The sequence below is a fragment of the Lampris incognitus genome, chromosome 15 (assembly GCF_029633865.1).
Source record: "Lampris incognitus isolate fLamInc1 chromosome 15, fLamInc1.hap2, whole genome shotgun sequence".
Taxonomy (NCBI): domain Eukaryota; kingdom Metazoa; phylum Chordata; class Actinopteri; order Lampriformes; family Lampridae; genus Lampris; species Lampris incognitus.
The window spans coordinates 3,686,855-3,699,727 of NC_079225.1; the positions used below are offsets into that span (position 1 = coordinate 3,686,855).

The window sequence follows — 12,873 nt, forward strand, 5'->3', positions numbered from 1 at the left end:
ACGAATACAGTTGGTAATGGAAAAAAGGACATTAAGGTCAATATTAAGTTAGAAGGAAACCCTGTAGACATGCAGCTTGACACAGGAGCTGCTGTAACCCTGGTATCTGAGATAGTGTACAAGGAACATCTCTCACACCTGCCACTGAAAGAAAGTAAAGTGCGTCTGTCAACCTTTTCCGGTGAGAACATTCCCTTGATGGGCCAAGTGACTGTCAATGCGAAATATGACAACCAGAGTGGAGATTTACCTCTTGTGATTGTGAAAGGTGACAGACCAGCCCTCTTTGGCTGTAACTGGCTGGCCAATTTTAAACTAGACTGGGTAAGCATATTCTCAGTTACACCAGCAGGGGGCAGTGATAACAGATGTAGAGGCAGTGTTACAGAGACACAAAGCAGTATTTGCTGAGGAGCCTGGCACTGTTCGTGAATTTAAGGCAAATATCAAAGTGAAGCCAGATACAAAACCTGTCTTCAGAAAGGCAAGACCAGTGCCATACGCACTAAAAGACGCAGTTGAAAAAGAGCTAGATAGGCTGGAAAAAGCTGGTATTATCTCAAAGATAGACCATAGTCAGTGGGCTGCCCCGATAGTAGTTGTACCCAAATCAGACAAGTCAATTCGTATCTATGGAGACTATAAAGTCACGGTTAATCAGAGTGTGGAAGAGGAGACCTATCCACTACCGAACGCCGAGGATCTCTTCGCCACACTGGCCGGGGGCACTCTCTTTAGCAAATTAGATCTCTCACATGCCTACAAACAGCTTGAGTTAGAGAAGGACTCAGAGAAGTATTTAACAATAAATACCCACTATGTTTATCACAGACTTTCATATGGAGTGTCGAGTGCACCTTCTATGTTCCAGAATGTGATGGACCAGATACTACAAGGCTTAGAGCATGTGACCTGCTTCCTCGATGACATACTAGTCACAGGCAGAACAAAAGAGGAGCACCTGAGGAACCTAGATGAGGTTTTGAGCCGACTGGAGAGCAACGGGGTAAGAGTGAAAAGAGCAAAATGTGACTTTATGCAGGAGAAAGTAGAGTACCTGGGGCATCTGATAGATAAAGAGGGACTTCACCCCACTGAGACAAAGGTTGCCGCCATCGTAAATGCACCCCAGCCCACAAACGTCACAGAGCTACGGTCATTCCTAGGACTGTTAAACTATTATGGCCGTTTCATGAAAGATCTGTCGACCATATTGCAGCCACTACACTAACTCCTGAAGAAGGAAGTCGAATGGAAATGGACACCAGAGTGTGCAGCAGCATTCAAGGCTGCCAAAGAACGGTTAGTGAAAAGCTCAGTAGTAGTACACTACGACACGCAGAAACCACTGAGATTAGCTTGTGACGCATCCCCTTATGGGATAGGTGCGGTAATGTCACACATAATGGAAAATGGGGACGAGAAACCAATCGCCTTTGCGTCACGTACGTTGACAGAGGCAGAGAGTAAATATAGTCAGATAGAGAAGGAGGCGTTGGCCATAATATTTGGCGTGACCAAATTTCATAAATATCTCCATGGCCGCAAATTCAGTTTAATAACTGACCACAAACCCCTCCTTGCCATCTTAGGACCCAAGTCAGAAATCCCTACACTAGCCGCTTTGCGTATGCAGAGATGGGCACTGAGGCTTATGGCTTATGACTGCAGTATAGAGTACAGAACGTCAGCGGACAATGCAAATGCGGATGCGTTATCTAGACTGCCGGGGAAAGAAAAGGACAACACAGCGGAGGAGAACAGCATCTTTTATTTCTCATTAGTAGATGAGCTACCCATGCAGGCTACAGAGATTGCACAGAGCACTCTCAAGGACCCAGTCCTATGCAAGGTACTGGAACTGACCCGGTCTGGATGGCCGAGTTACATCAACGATGACACACTGAAACCGTACTTCAACCGAAGGAATGAACTGTCTGTGGAACAAGGATGCATTCTGTGGGGAATTCGAATTATCATCCCACCAGCACACAGAGAACGACTACTGTACGACCTACACCAAGGGCACCCCGGAGGGTGCAGGATGAAAAGTTTGGCGAGGGGCTATTTATGGTGGCCTCAGTTGGACAGTGATATCGAACGTGCAGTGCAGCAATGTGATGCTTGTCAGAGTGTGAGGAAACTACCAGCAGTAGCACCACTACACTGCTGGCAGTGGCCTACGAGAGTTTGGCAGAGGCTATATATTGACTTTGCAGAGAAGGATCAGCAACATTTCCTAGTGTTAGTAGACAGTCATTCAAAATGGCTTGAGGTGATCCCCATGGCAACAACTACCGTCGCCAAAACGATCGAAGTGCTGCGGAGCATCTTTTCGTCCTACGGTCTTCCTGAGGAGATCGTCTCGGACAACGGTCCACAATTCACCTCGCTGGAGTACAAAACATTCCTGAAAAGCAACGGCATTAAGCAGACCTTGGTGCCAGCTTACCATCCTGCTTCTAATGGTGCCGAAGAGAGAGCAGTCCAGACGGTGAAAGCTTCACTTCTGAAACAGCTGCTCGATGAGAAGAAACAAAACGTCACTATTACAGTAAAACACAGGCTCGCCAACTTCCTGTTGTCATACAGGACCACACCACACAGCGTTACAGGTTGCACACCAGCAGAACTGTTCCTCAAACGTCAGCCTAGGACCAGGTTCAGCCTGCTGAAGCCAGACCTCGCTCGAGTGGTGGGGGACAAACAACAAAAGCAGAAGGACTGTCATGACCAACCCGCCTCGAAGCTGAGACATCTGTCAGAGGGGGACTCAGTACTGATCCGAAACTTCCGTGGAGGAAAGGAGAGGTGGACGAAAGGGACAGTGGAAAAGAGACTCGGACCAGTCACCTACCTGGTGTGGAATGGAGTGAACCGACGTTCAGTCCACATTGACCATCTGCTGTTCGACCGACCCTCCAGTCCTCCTGAGGCATTTCAGTTTCAGGATGACCAGATGGGTATCAGCAACACCTACCCTGCAGTTGCGGATTGGGGGGGGGGGGGCACACCTGGAGCCATAGGTGCTAGCCCGTACTCACCTGAAGATACACCCGTTCCAAGGATGCAGGCTCCGGAGAAGCTTGCAACACCCTTACGAGGTTCGGTGGGCAAGGCCGTGTCGCCTCCTCACCGAGCATCCACTTCCCCTGAGGTGGTTGAGCGCCGATACCCTCAGAGAGAGAGGGCACCTCCAAAACGACTGTCTTTGTAAGATCAGCCGAGTTCCTGATTGAAAGAGTTCCTGAGAGACTAAATTGTTCAACTCCTGTTCAGAAAAAAATGTGAAAGAGTTCCTGAGACTGATATGTAAATGGGCAAATGTGGGTCGAAGTGGGTTGTGTAACCAGTAATGACCAAGTAAAAGATGCTGAAAGTAATTTGCCATATCAGCATGTTTTAGAGTGATAATATTTTACTAGGGGAACTTCATAGTTTAAGGGGGAGGAGTGTAGTAGACCAACAGCGCTACCTAGTGGTGGTTAAGCTAGGCTCTCATATACCCCGGATGTTGACTGCTGCGACAGTCGGAGAGTTACAGTAAAGAGGACAAGACGTTGGGAATTGGTCTTCGGCTCAAATCACTGTTATGGATATATTAGCAGTATAAGATACATCCAGATAATATAGAGAATATATTACAATTATGATTATGATTATTATTTTGGTCATAACGTGTAGGCCTACCTTTGTAATAAGAACACTAATTTGAATTCTCTACTTTTAAAGCAATTTGCATATTTGTCAGCTTCTTTGTTACCTTGTAATTCCCCTATCGGCTCTGTGTATAACTGTAGTCCACTGACTTCCGGTTTCTACTGCAGTGGTCATACCAGTTTCCTGTTTGTTGGCGTGTGCTATTGACAATGGCATATTTTTCGCAATATCTGCAAGATTTACCATGGATAAATGTCAACGACGTGCACAGAACCGTCGACAAACTTTCACCTGCACCTACCAGCAAATGGGTGAAACGTCTGAAGTTGTACATATCAGTTATGTCCACAATTATGAGGATGAGGAGCCTAATAATTGTCGACAATTCTGTGAGTGTCGTTGACATTTATCCATGGTAAATCTTGAAGGCATCGCGAAAAATATGCCATTGTCAATAGGATGTGCCACCCAGATAGCATTCGGATGTGGGCCACTTCAGGCAATGATGTGGCACCGATGGCCTTCTTCTGGCCCGGACAAAATGGATGTGAGGCTGAAGTGGCCCACATGTATAACAGTAAATACGACCCAAATATGCAAAAAAAAAATGTGGGCCTTTTTTGGCAAAGATGCGGTGCTCTCGGCAACATGTAATGTGGATGTGACCCTTAAGTGGCCCGTGTGGTAAATGGTGAATATGGCCCAAATATCACAAAACAAATATGGGCCACCTTTGGCAAATATGTGGCACATGTGGCATTGCTATGGCTTGGTTCTGGCCCAGATCTGGCAGGAACGGACCGCCCAAGTACCATCATTCCACGCGGTATGTGGGCCGGGTCCAGACCACAGCAGTTTTGCTACCTGGGCAACAAACAGGAAACTGGTGTGACCGCTGCAGTAGAAAACGGAAGTCAGTGGACTACAGTTATGCACAGAGTCGACTGAATGTGCTTGTAACCATGCAAAGTTTACACACATCTCATTTTTAAAATTCATAAGGACTTTAGGATGTAATATAAAATACTTCTAACTGAAACTACAGAACTGCAAATTAATTAATGCTTTACAAAAATCTGAGCGACTCATTAAGGCCTCGCTTCTTCTTGCCGTTGCATAAGTAATTGTGATGAACATCAGTCCACTTGAAAACAGACAAATAATTTGACAACTGTCAAGACGGTTTAATACATTTTGTTTCTGGATCCATTCATTGCTGTGGTTACTTTTTTTGCAAAAGAGTTAAAATATATCAAAGTGTTTAAATAGTATCAAAACAGAAGTGAAAATAAGCTTAAAATGCGGAACATTTGAAAAGCTGAGAGCAGTTGCTGGCTTGGCAGGGCTGCTGAAGTGCCACAAGGTGCATGGAGGTATAATAAGACAGTAAAGGTAATCCTTCTGAAGTACGGCCAGTAACTAGGGCCACAGCAACTCAGGGCCAAGTGATTATAATAAGATTGTCTTCATTTGTCCTTATACAGAAATTATACATTCAGTTGACATCCCCCCCGCCCCCACACACACACTCGCACTCACACACACAGGGTGTAGGGGTGAAGGTCAGCTACAGCACAGCATGCTCAGAGCCGGCAAAGATTCAGTGTCTTGTTCAAGGGCACTTCGTGGAGATTAAACGTGGGCAGTCTGTTTGAAGGATGGTCTTTCTGACTGACCCCCTACACCCCAACGTGCCTGATCCAGTGCAAACACAACATATATCACCCATCTGTTGTGCACGGATCATATACGAACACGTAAGTAAAAGTTCGCTCTGTGTTGTCCCAGTAGTGGAACGTTTCTCCGTTAATAAGTAGTTATTTTATCCATGTGGGCCGCGGAATCAGGTTACAGAATACAACTTGGCATCTTAGCATGGTTGGAGATGCTCGCCAGTCTCAATATACCAATGCAAAAGATGTCTGACCACGTTGAACGAACACTGGTGCAGAGACAAACACATACAGTGCATCCGGAAAGTATTCACACTCCTTAACTTTCCCCACATTTTGTTATGTTACAGCCTTATTCCAAAATGGATTAAATTCTTTTTTTTTCTCATCAATCTACACACAGTACCCCATAATAACAAAGTGAAAAAGGTTTTGTAAAATTTTTTGGAAATTTATTAAAAATAAAAAACTGAAATATTGCATGTACATAAGTATTCACACCCTTTGCTATGACACTCAAAATTGAGCTCAGGTTCATCCTGTTTCCACTGATCATCCTTGAGATGTTTCTACATCTTGATTGGAGTCCACCTGTAGTAAATTCAATTGATCGGACATGATTTGGAAAGGCACACACCTGTCTATATAAGGTCCCACTGTTGACAGTGCATGTCAGAGCAGAAACCAAGCCATGAAGTCAAAGGAATTGTCTGTGGACCTCCGAGACAGGATTGTATCGAGGCACAGATGTGGGGAATTGTACAAAAAATTTCTACAGCTTTGAAGGTCCCGAAGAGCACAGTGGTCTCCATCATTTGTAAATGGAAGAAGTTTGGATCCACCAGGACTCTTCCTAGAGCTGGCCGCCCAGCCAAACTGAGCAATCGGAGGAGAAGGGCCTTGGTCAGGGAGGTGACCAAGAACCCGATGGTCACTCTGACAGAGCTCCAGTGTTCCTCTGTGGAGATGGGAGAACCTTCCAGAAGGACAACCATCTCTGCAGCACTCCACCAATCAGGCCTTTATGGTAGAGTGGCCAGACAGAAGCCTCTGCTCAGTAAAAGGCACATGACAGCCCGCTTGGAGTTTGCCAGAAAGCACCTAAAGGACTCTCAGACCATGAGAAACAAGATTCTCTGGTCTGATGAAACCAAGATTGAACTCTTTGGCCTGAATGCCAAACGTCACATCTGGAGGAAACCAGGCACCTCTCATCACCTTGCTAATACCATCCCTACAGTGAAGCATGGTGGTGGCAGCATCATGCTGTGGGGATGTTTTTCAGCAGCAGGAACTGGGAGACTAGTCAGGATCGAGGGAAAGATGAATGGAGCAAAGTACAGAGAGATCCTTGATGAAAACCTGCTCCAGAGCGCTCAGGACCTCAGACTGGGGCGAAGGTTTACCTTTCAACACGACAATGACCCTAAGCACACAGCCAAGACAACGAAGGAGTGGCTTTGGGACAAGTCTCTGAATGTCCTTGAGTGGCCCAGACAGAGCCCAGACTTGAACCCCATTGAACGTCTCTGGAAAGATCTGAAAATAGCTGTGCAGCGACGCTCCCCATCTAAACTTACAGAGCTCGAGAGGATCTGCAGAGATGAATGGGAGAAATACCCCAAATATAGGTGTGCCAAGCTTGTAGCTTCATACCCAAGAAGACTTGAGGCTGTAATCGCTGCCAAGGGTGCCTCAACCAAGTACTGAGTAAAGGCTGTGAATACTTATGTTCATGCAATATTTCAGTTTTTTATTTTTAATAAATTTGCAAAAATTTCCACAAAACCTTTTCACTTTGTCATTATGGGGTATTTTGTGTAGATTGATGAGAACAAAAAGGGATTTAATCCATTTTGGAATAAGGCTGTAACATAACAAAATATGGGGAAAGTGAAGGGGTGTGAATACTTTCCAGATGCACTGTATGTGCTAGAACGAACCAGGAACAGCAGGAAAAAAAGAAACATGATGCCAATGTGGCCAAGACGATCAATATTACTCTAGAACAGTGATCCAGTATGAGCTGATGTAGTTTACATTAGACTGCCTGTGTTGGCTTCGGTGTGAGGGCCCAGTTCTACGAGAACACAGAGAGTTCGCAGCTGAGCTGAAGACACACACACAGACACACAACACATCTGCAGGCCCACACAGTGTCACCAGGTCTGTTTCTCTCTTCCTCCTGCACCCACCCATCACACAACACTGCTCAGCTATCACATGTGATTACCTGTCCAACACAACCACATCGTCACCACATGACACATGTGATTACCTATCCAACACAACCACATCATCACCACATGTCACATGTGATTACCTATCCAACACAACCACATCGTCACCACGTGACACATGTGATTACCTATCCAACACAACCACATCATCACCACATGTCACATGTGATTACCTATCCAACAAAACCATATCGTCACCACATGTCATATGTGATTACCTGTCCAACACAACCACATCGTCACCACATGTCACATGTGATTACCTGTCCAACACAACCACATCATCACCACATGTCAAACAGGTAAAATTATGTCTTGTTAATGAAAAAAAAAGTTACTGATTACAGCTTTAAATACTCAGGCAATCTTCTTTTCTCCCTTTCGTTTTCTCTTTTCGTCTCTCTCATCGTCTCTCATTGTCTTTTGCATGTTCTCTCTCCCTCTCTGCCCCCCCCCCCCGCTCTTCTCCCCCTTGTTGATTGGAGTCTCAGTGGCTCTGAACTCTGGTGAAGTTGATGCAGCGACCCTGAACAGAACAAGAACAGATACCACAAAGTCATATGTGGTGCAATAGAAAAATATAACCAAACCACGTATACTGTACACACAGTACATCTATTTAGTGCATACTCTACTGTAACATCACTCAGTACTACTCTCCAGGTATGTCAAAACGTGCTTGGCTTTATTTGCAGATATTATCATAATACCTTGTGCAATATTCTCAATGTCAATAATGTCAATAATGCATGGTGTGAATACTGTAGTAGTACAGACAGTAGTACAGTAACTTTGTAATTTTTCTCCTATATACACAGATAGATAAACAGATGTCTGAATAAACAGATAGATAACAGTGGCACTGATGAAAAGACAGCAGGCGGAGCTGGAGGTGGCAGAGTTGAAGATGATAAGATTTTCATTGGGAGTGATGAAGAAGGACAGGATTAGGAACGAGTATATTAGAGGGACAGCTCAGGTTGGCCGGTTTGGAGACAAAGCAGGAGAGACAAGATTGAGATGGTTTGGACATGTGTGGAGGAGAGATGCTGGGTATATTGGGAGAAGGACGCTGAATATGGAGCTGCCAGGGAAGAGGAAGGCCAAAGAGGAGGTTTATGGACGTGGTGAGGGAGGACATGCAGGTGGCTGGTGTGACAGAGGAAGATGCAGAGGACAGGAAGAGATGGAAATGAATGATCCGCTGTGGCGCCCCCTAACAGGAGTAGCAAAAAGTAGTAGTAGTAGTAGTAGTAGTAGTAGTAGTAGAAGAAGCACTAGTATTAGTAGTAGTGGTGATAGTAGTAGTAGCAGTGGTGGTGGTGGTAGTAGTAGCACTAGTATTAGTAGTAATGGTGGTAGTAGTAGTAGCACCAGTAGTAGTAGTAATAGTAGTAGTGGTGGTAGTAGTAGTAGTGGTAGTAGTAGCACTACTAGTAGTAGTAGTGGTGGCAGTAGTAGTAGTGGTGGTGGTAGTAGTAGTAGCACTAGTAGTAGCAGTAGTGGTGGTAGTGGCAGTAGAACTAGTAGTAGTAGTAGTAGTAGTAGTAGAGCTCTTCGAAGGGTATCCTTGGCCATATGTTATGATGTACAGCATATAAAGTAGTTTTGTAATCACACTCTGTTGGTGTTTGAACTGTTTCAGTCTGCACTGCAACATTGTTGTTCTTGTAATTACAATAGTATTCTATTATTTCTTTTAGAATTACAACAGTATTCTATTATTTTATTATAATTACAATAGTATTCTATTATTTTTATTATAATTACAATAGTATTCTACTATAATCACAATAGCATTCTTTCATTTTTATTATAATTACAATAGGTTTCTATTATTTTTGTTATGATTACAATATTATTCTATTATTTCTGTTATAATCACAATAGTATTCTATTATTTTTATTATAATTACAATAGTATTCTATTATTTCTATTATAATTACAATAGTACTCTATTATTTTTATTATAATCACAGTAGTATTTTATTTAGGTCTTGTTTTGTTTCAGCCTGTACAGAGAGATACCCTTTACCCCCTGATTCCAAAGTCACCAGAAAACGAGACATTTCAAACTCTCGGGCACGTGGCTACTACTTCATTGACAATATCAGATGATGTTATTTTAACTTCAGAACATTCATTTCCTTGTCTTTATGATGTTTCACCCAGCAACTTAAAGGAAGACCGCACGAGGCTCAGTAACCTAACAATAACACGGACGGTGGTGATTTGCCTGACAAAACGGATTCCCTGCACACAAACTAAATCCTTCTGTCAGCACCGCCTCAGGATAATGCGTCAAATGACGACACCGACTTGGGAAGTGAAAACCTAAGAGACTACAGGAGAAAAAAAAAGAAGAAGAGACTACAGGGGAGAGAGAGTATGTGTGCGGGCGTATTAGAAGCATTACGGCTGCAGCAGCATGTCAGGATGGCTGGTACCAGTAGTAACTACAGGACAGTCTCTGAACAGGAAAAGACCATTTTTCAAGTTTCATTTCACAAAATAGGCCAATCGGTACTTCCTGAATGTGACATCATGAAGAGTCACATTTTCCATTAAACCTGAGCTAGATAAGATAATGCTGTGGTGACCTACTTTGACCTTAAATATTCAACATATGGAAGAGAAGGCCCCTTTAAGACAGTGGACTCAGGGGTAAGCAGGGGGATTGTGGGTAGACTTGAGGGCGTGGTTTACTTGGAGTTTGTTTTGTGGACTAAACAACCTCACAGCTGTGTAGTCAAAAGGAGAAGTGGTCCTCCACACTGGTGACCCTTCCGCGTCCTGGTGGACGGGGACTAAGAACTTTGTGGTGGACGTGGGCAGTAAGCCAGAGCGGGTTTCGGTGGATCGCCTCAAGCCGACTCACCTGGACTTGAACAAGCCGGTTCAATTGGCCCAGCCCCCTCGGCATGGACGCCCCCCTGCCCCTACACCCTTCAAGAGGAGCCGTTTTGGCCACATTATTCATCCCCCGCCATGTTGATTTTTTTTCTCTCTTTTTGTCATGGTGAATTCTGTGGGGGGTGGGGGGGGGCATGTGTAGTGACCAACTTTGACCTTAAATATTCACCATGTGGAAGAGACGGTGCCTTTAAGACAGTGGGTTCAGGGGTTAGCAGGGGGGATTGTGGGCAGACTTGAGGGCGTGGTTTTAGAATATAAGTCTGTTTACTTGATATTTGTTTATAAACGACCCCACGGCTGTGTGGTCAAAGGAGAGGCGGTCTCGTCTCCTTTCTGGTGGGTTTGATCCTCCACATTGTATTTTCATTAATCCCCGTGGGGAAATTCATCTGCATGTAACCATCCTATTGTATAGGAGCAGTGGGCAGCTGCAGCGCCCGGGGACCAACTCCAGTTCTTCTTTCCATTGCCTTGCTCAGGGGCACAGGCAGGAGTATTAACCCTAACATGCATGTCTTTTTGATGTTGGGAGGAAACCGGAGCACCCGGAGGAAACCCACACAGACACGGGGAGAACATGCAGATTCCACACAGAAAGGCTCTGGGAAGGCCTGGGGTTCGAACCCAGGACCTTCTTGCCGTGAGGCAGCAGTGCTAACCACTGGACCACTGTGCCGCCCCATAAAGCTGGTTTGGGGTAAATGTAGAGGAAAATTATTATTTTACATACCTTGTCCTGTGGCAGGGGTCTCATGATAGCCACCCGGTCGTACTGTCTCCTCAGTAGGGCCACCACCGCATCACACCGCCCCTGAGAAAGCAGTCAACACATATTTTTGAGGAAAGGATCCAAAAGCATATTTAAATTTATATAAATAAGATTTTTAAAAAAAAAGGGAATTCTTCTAGATATGGTGTGACAAAAGGAGAATTTTTTTTCTTTCCAAAAACCTTCAAGAGAAAATGGTGAGGGTTTGAAAATGTTTACCAGCCATTAAATCCCACTTCAGTAGCTCTTAGTTATGTTTTGATATCAAAAATGTACTTTTTCAAAATTTGGAGTTGCTATTCAGTGGTTCTTTTTCAAAAAACTTGAGAATTGGCAGAAAAGCACAATACATGAACCAGCTACATGCCATTGAGGACAGCGGCTGACCTGGATGGGCGTGTACCAAGTGGAGCGCTGTGGGTGGTTGTATATGGGGGCTGGTCTCGGTGGGGGTCTGGGTATAACAGGCTCTTCCACTTCCAGGGGCATAGTTACCACTGCATTTTTAGCCTTTTCTAAACGTGCGCCCTCTTCGGTGGAACCCTTCTCACCCCAACGCACCTGTTAGGACAGGTAGAGAGAAACACCTGTTAGGACAGGTAGAGAAGAAACACCTGTTAGGATAGGTAGATATGACAGGTAGAGAAGAAACACCTGTTAGGACAGGTAGAGAAGAAACACCTGTTAGGACAGGTAGATATGACAGGTAGAGAAGAAACACCTGTTAGGACAGGTAGCGAATAAACACCTGCTAGGACAGGTAGAGAATAAACACCTGTTAGGACAGAAGAAACACCTGCTAGGACAAGTAGACAATAAACACATATTAGAACAGGTAAAGAAGAAACACCTGCTAGGACCGGTAAAGAATAAGCACCTGTTAGGACAGGTAGAGAAGAAACACCTGTGAGGACAGGTAAAGAATAAAACCTGCTAGGACAGGTACAGAGGAAACACCTGTTAGGACAGGTAGGGAGGAAACACCTGTTAGGACAGGAAGAGAATAAATACCTGTAAGGACAGGTAGAGAATAAACACCTGTTAGGACAGGTAGAGAAGAAACACCTGCTAGGACAGGTAGAGAATAAACACCTGTTAGGACAGATGTAACACCTGCTAGGACAGGTAGACAATAAACACCTGTTAGGACAGGTAGAGAATAAACACCTGTTAGGACAGAAGAAACACCTGCTAGGACAGGTAGACAATAAACACATATTAGAACAGGTAAGGAAGAAACACCTGCTAGGACCGGTAAAGAATAAGGATCTGTTAGGACAGGTAGAGAAGAAACACCTGTGAGGACAGGTAAAGAATAAACACCTGCTAGGACAGGTACGGAGGAAACACCTGTTAGGACAGGTAGGGAGGAAACACCTGTTAGGACAGGTAGAGAATAAACACCTGTTAGGACAGGTAGAGAAGAAACACCTGTTAGGACAGGTAGCGAATAAACACCTGCTAGGACAGGTAGAGAATAAACACCTGTTAGGACAGAAGAAACACCTGCTAGGACAGGTAGAGAATAAACACCTGTTAGGACAGAAGAAACACCTGCTAGGACAGGTAGAGAATAAATACCTGTAAGGACAGGTAGACAATAAACACATATTA

General features: G+C 44.5%; 1 protein-coding gene across 2 annotated transcripts in view; it reads right to left on the minus strand.

Moving 5' to 3' along the window:
* Positions 1-8,018: 8,018 nt before the first annotated feature.
* antxr2b (ANTXR cell adhesion molecule 2b) overlaps positions 8,019-12,873 on the minus strand; it is a 39,268-nt gene continuing 34,413 nt past the window's right edge. For both annotated transcript variants that reach the window (XM_056294810.1, XM_056294809.1), the window contains exons 15-17: positions 11,647-11,820; positions 11,221-11,301; positions 8,019-8,099 (exon numbers count right to left, since the gene is read on the minus strand). In XM_056294810.1, the coding sequence (XP_056150785.1) occupies positions 8,061-8,099; positions 11,221-11,301; positions 11,647-11,820 (294 nt within the window). In that variant the 3' untranslated portion in view covers positions 8,019-8,060. The remainder of the gene's footprint in view (positions 8,100-11,220; positions 11,302-11,646; positions 11,821-12,873) is intronic.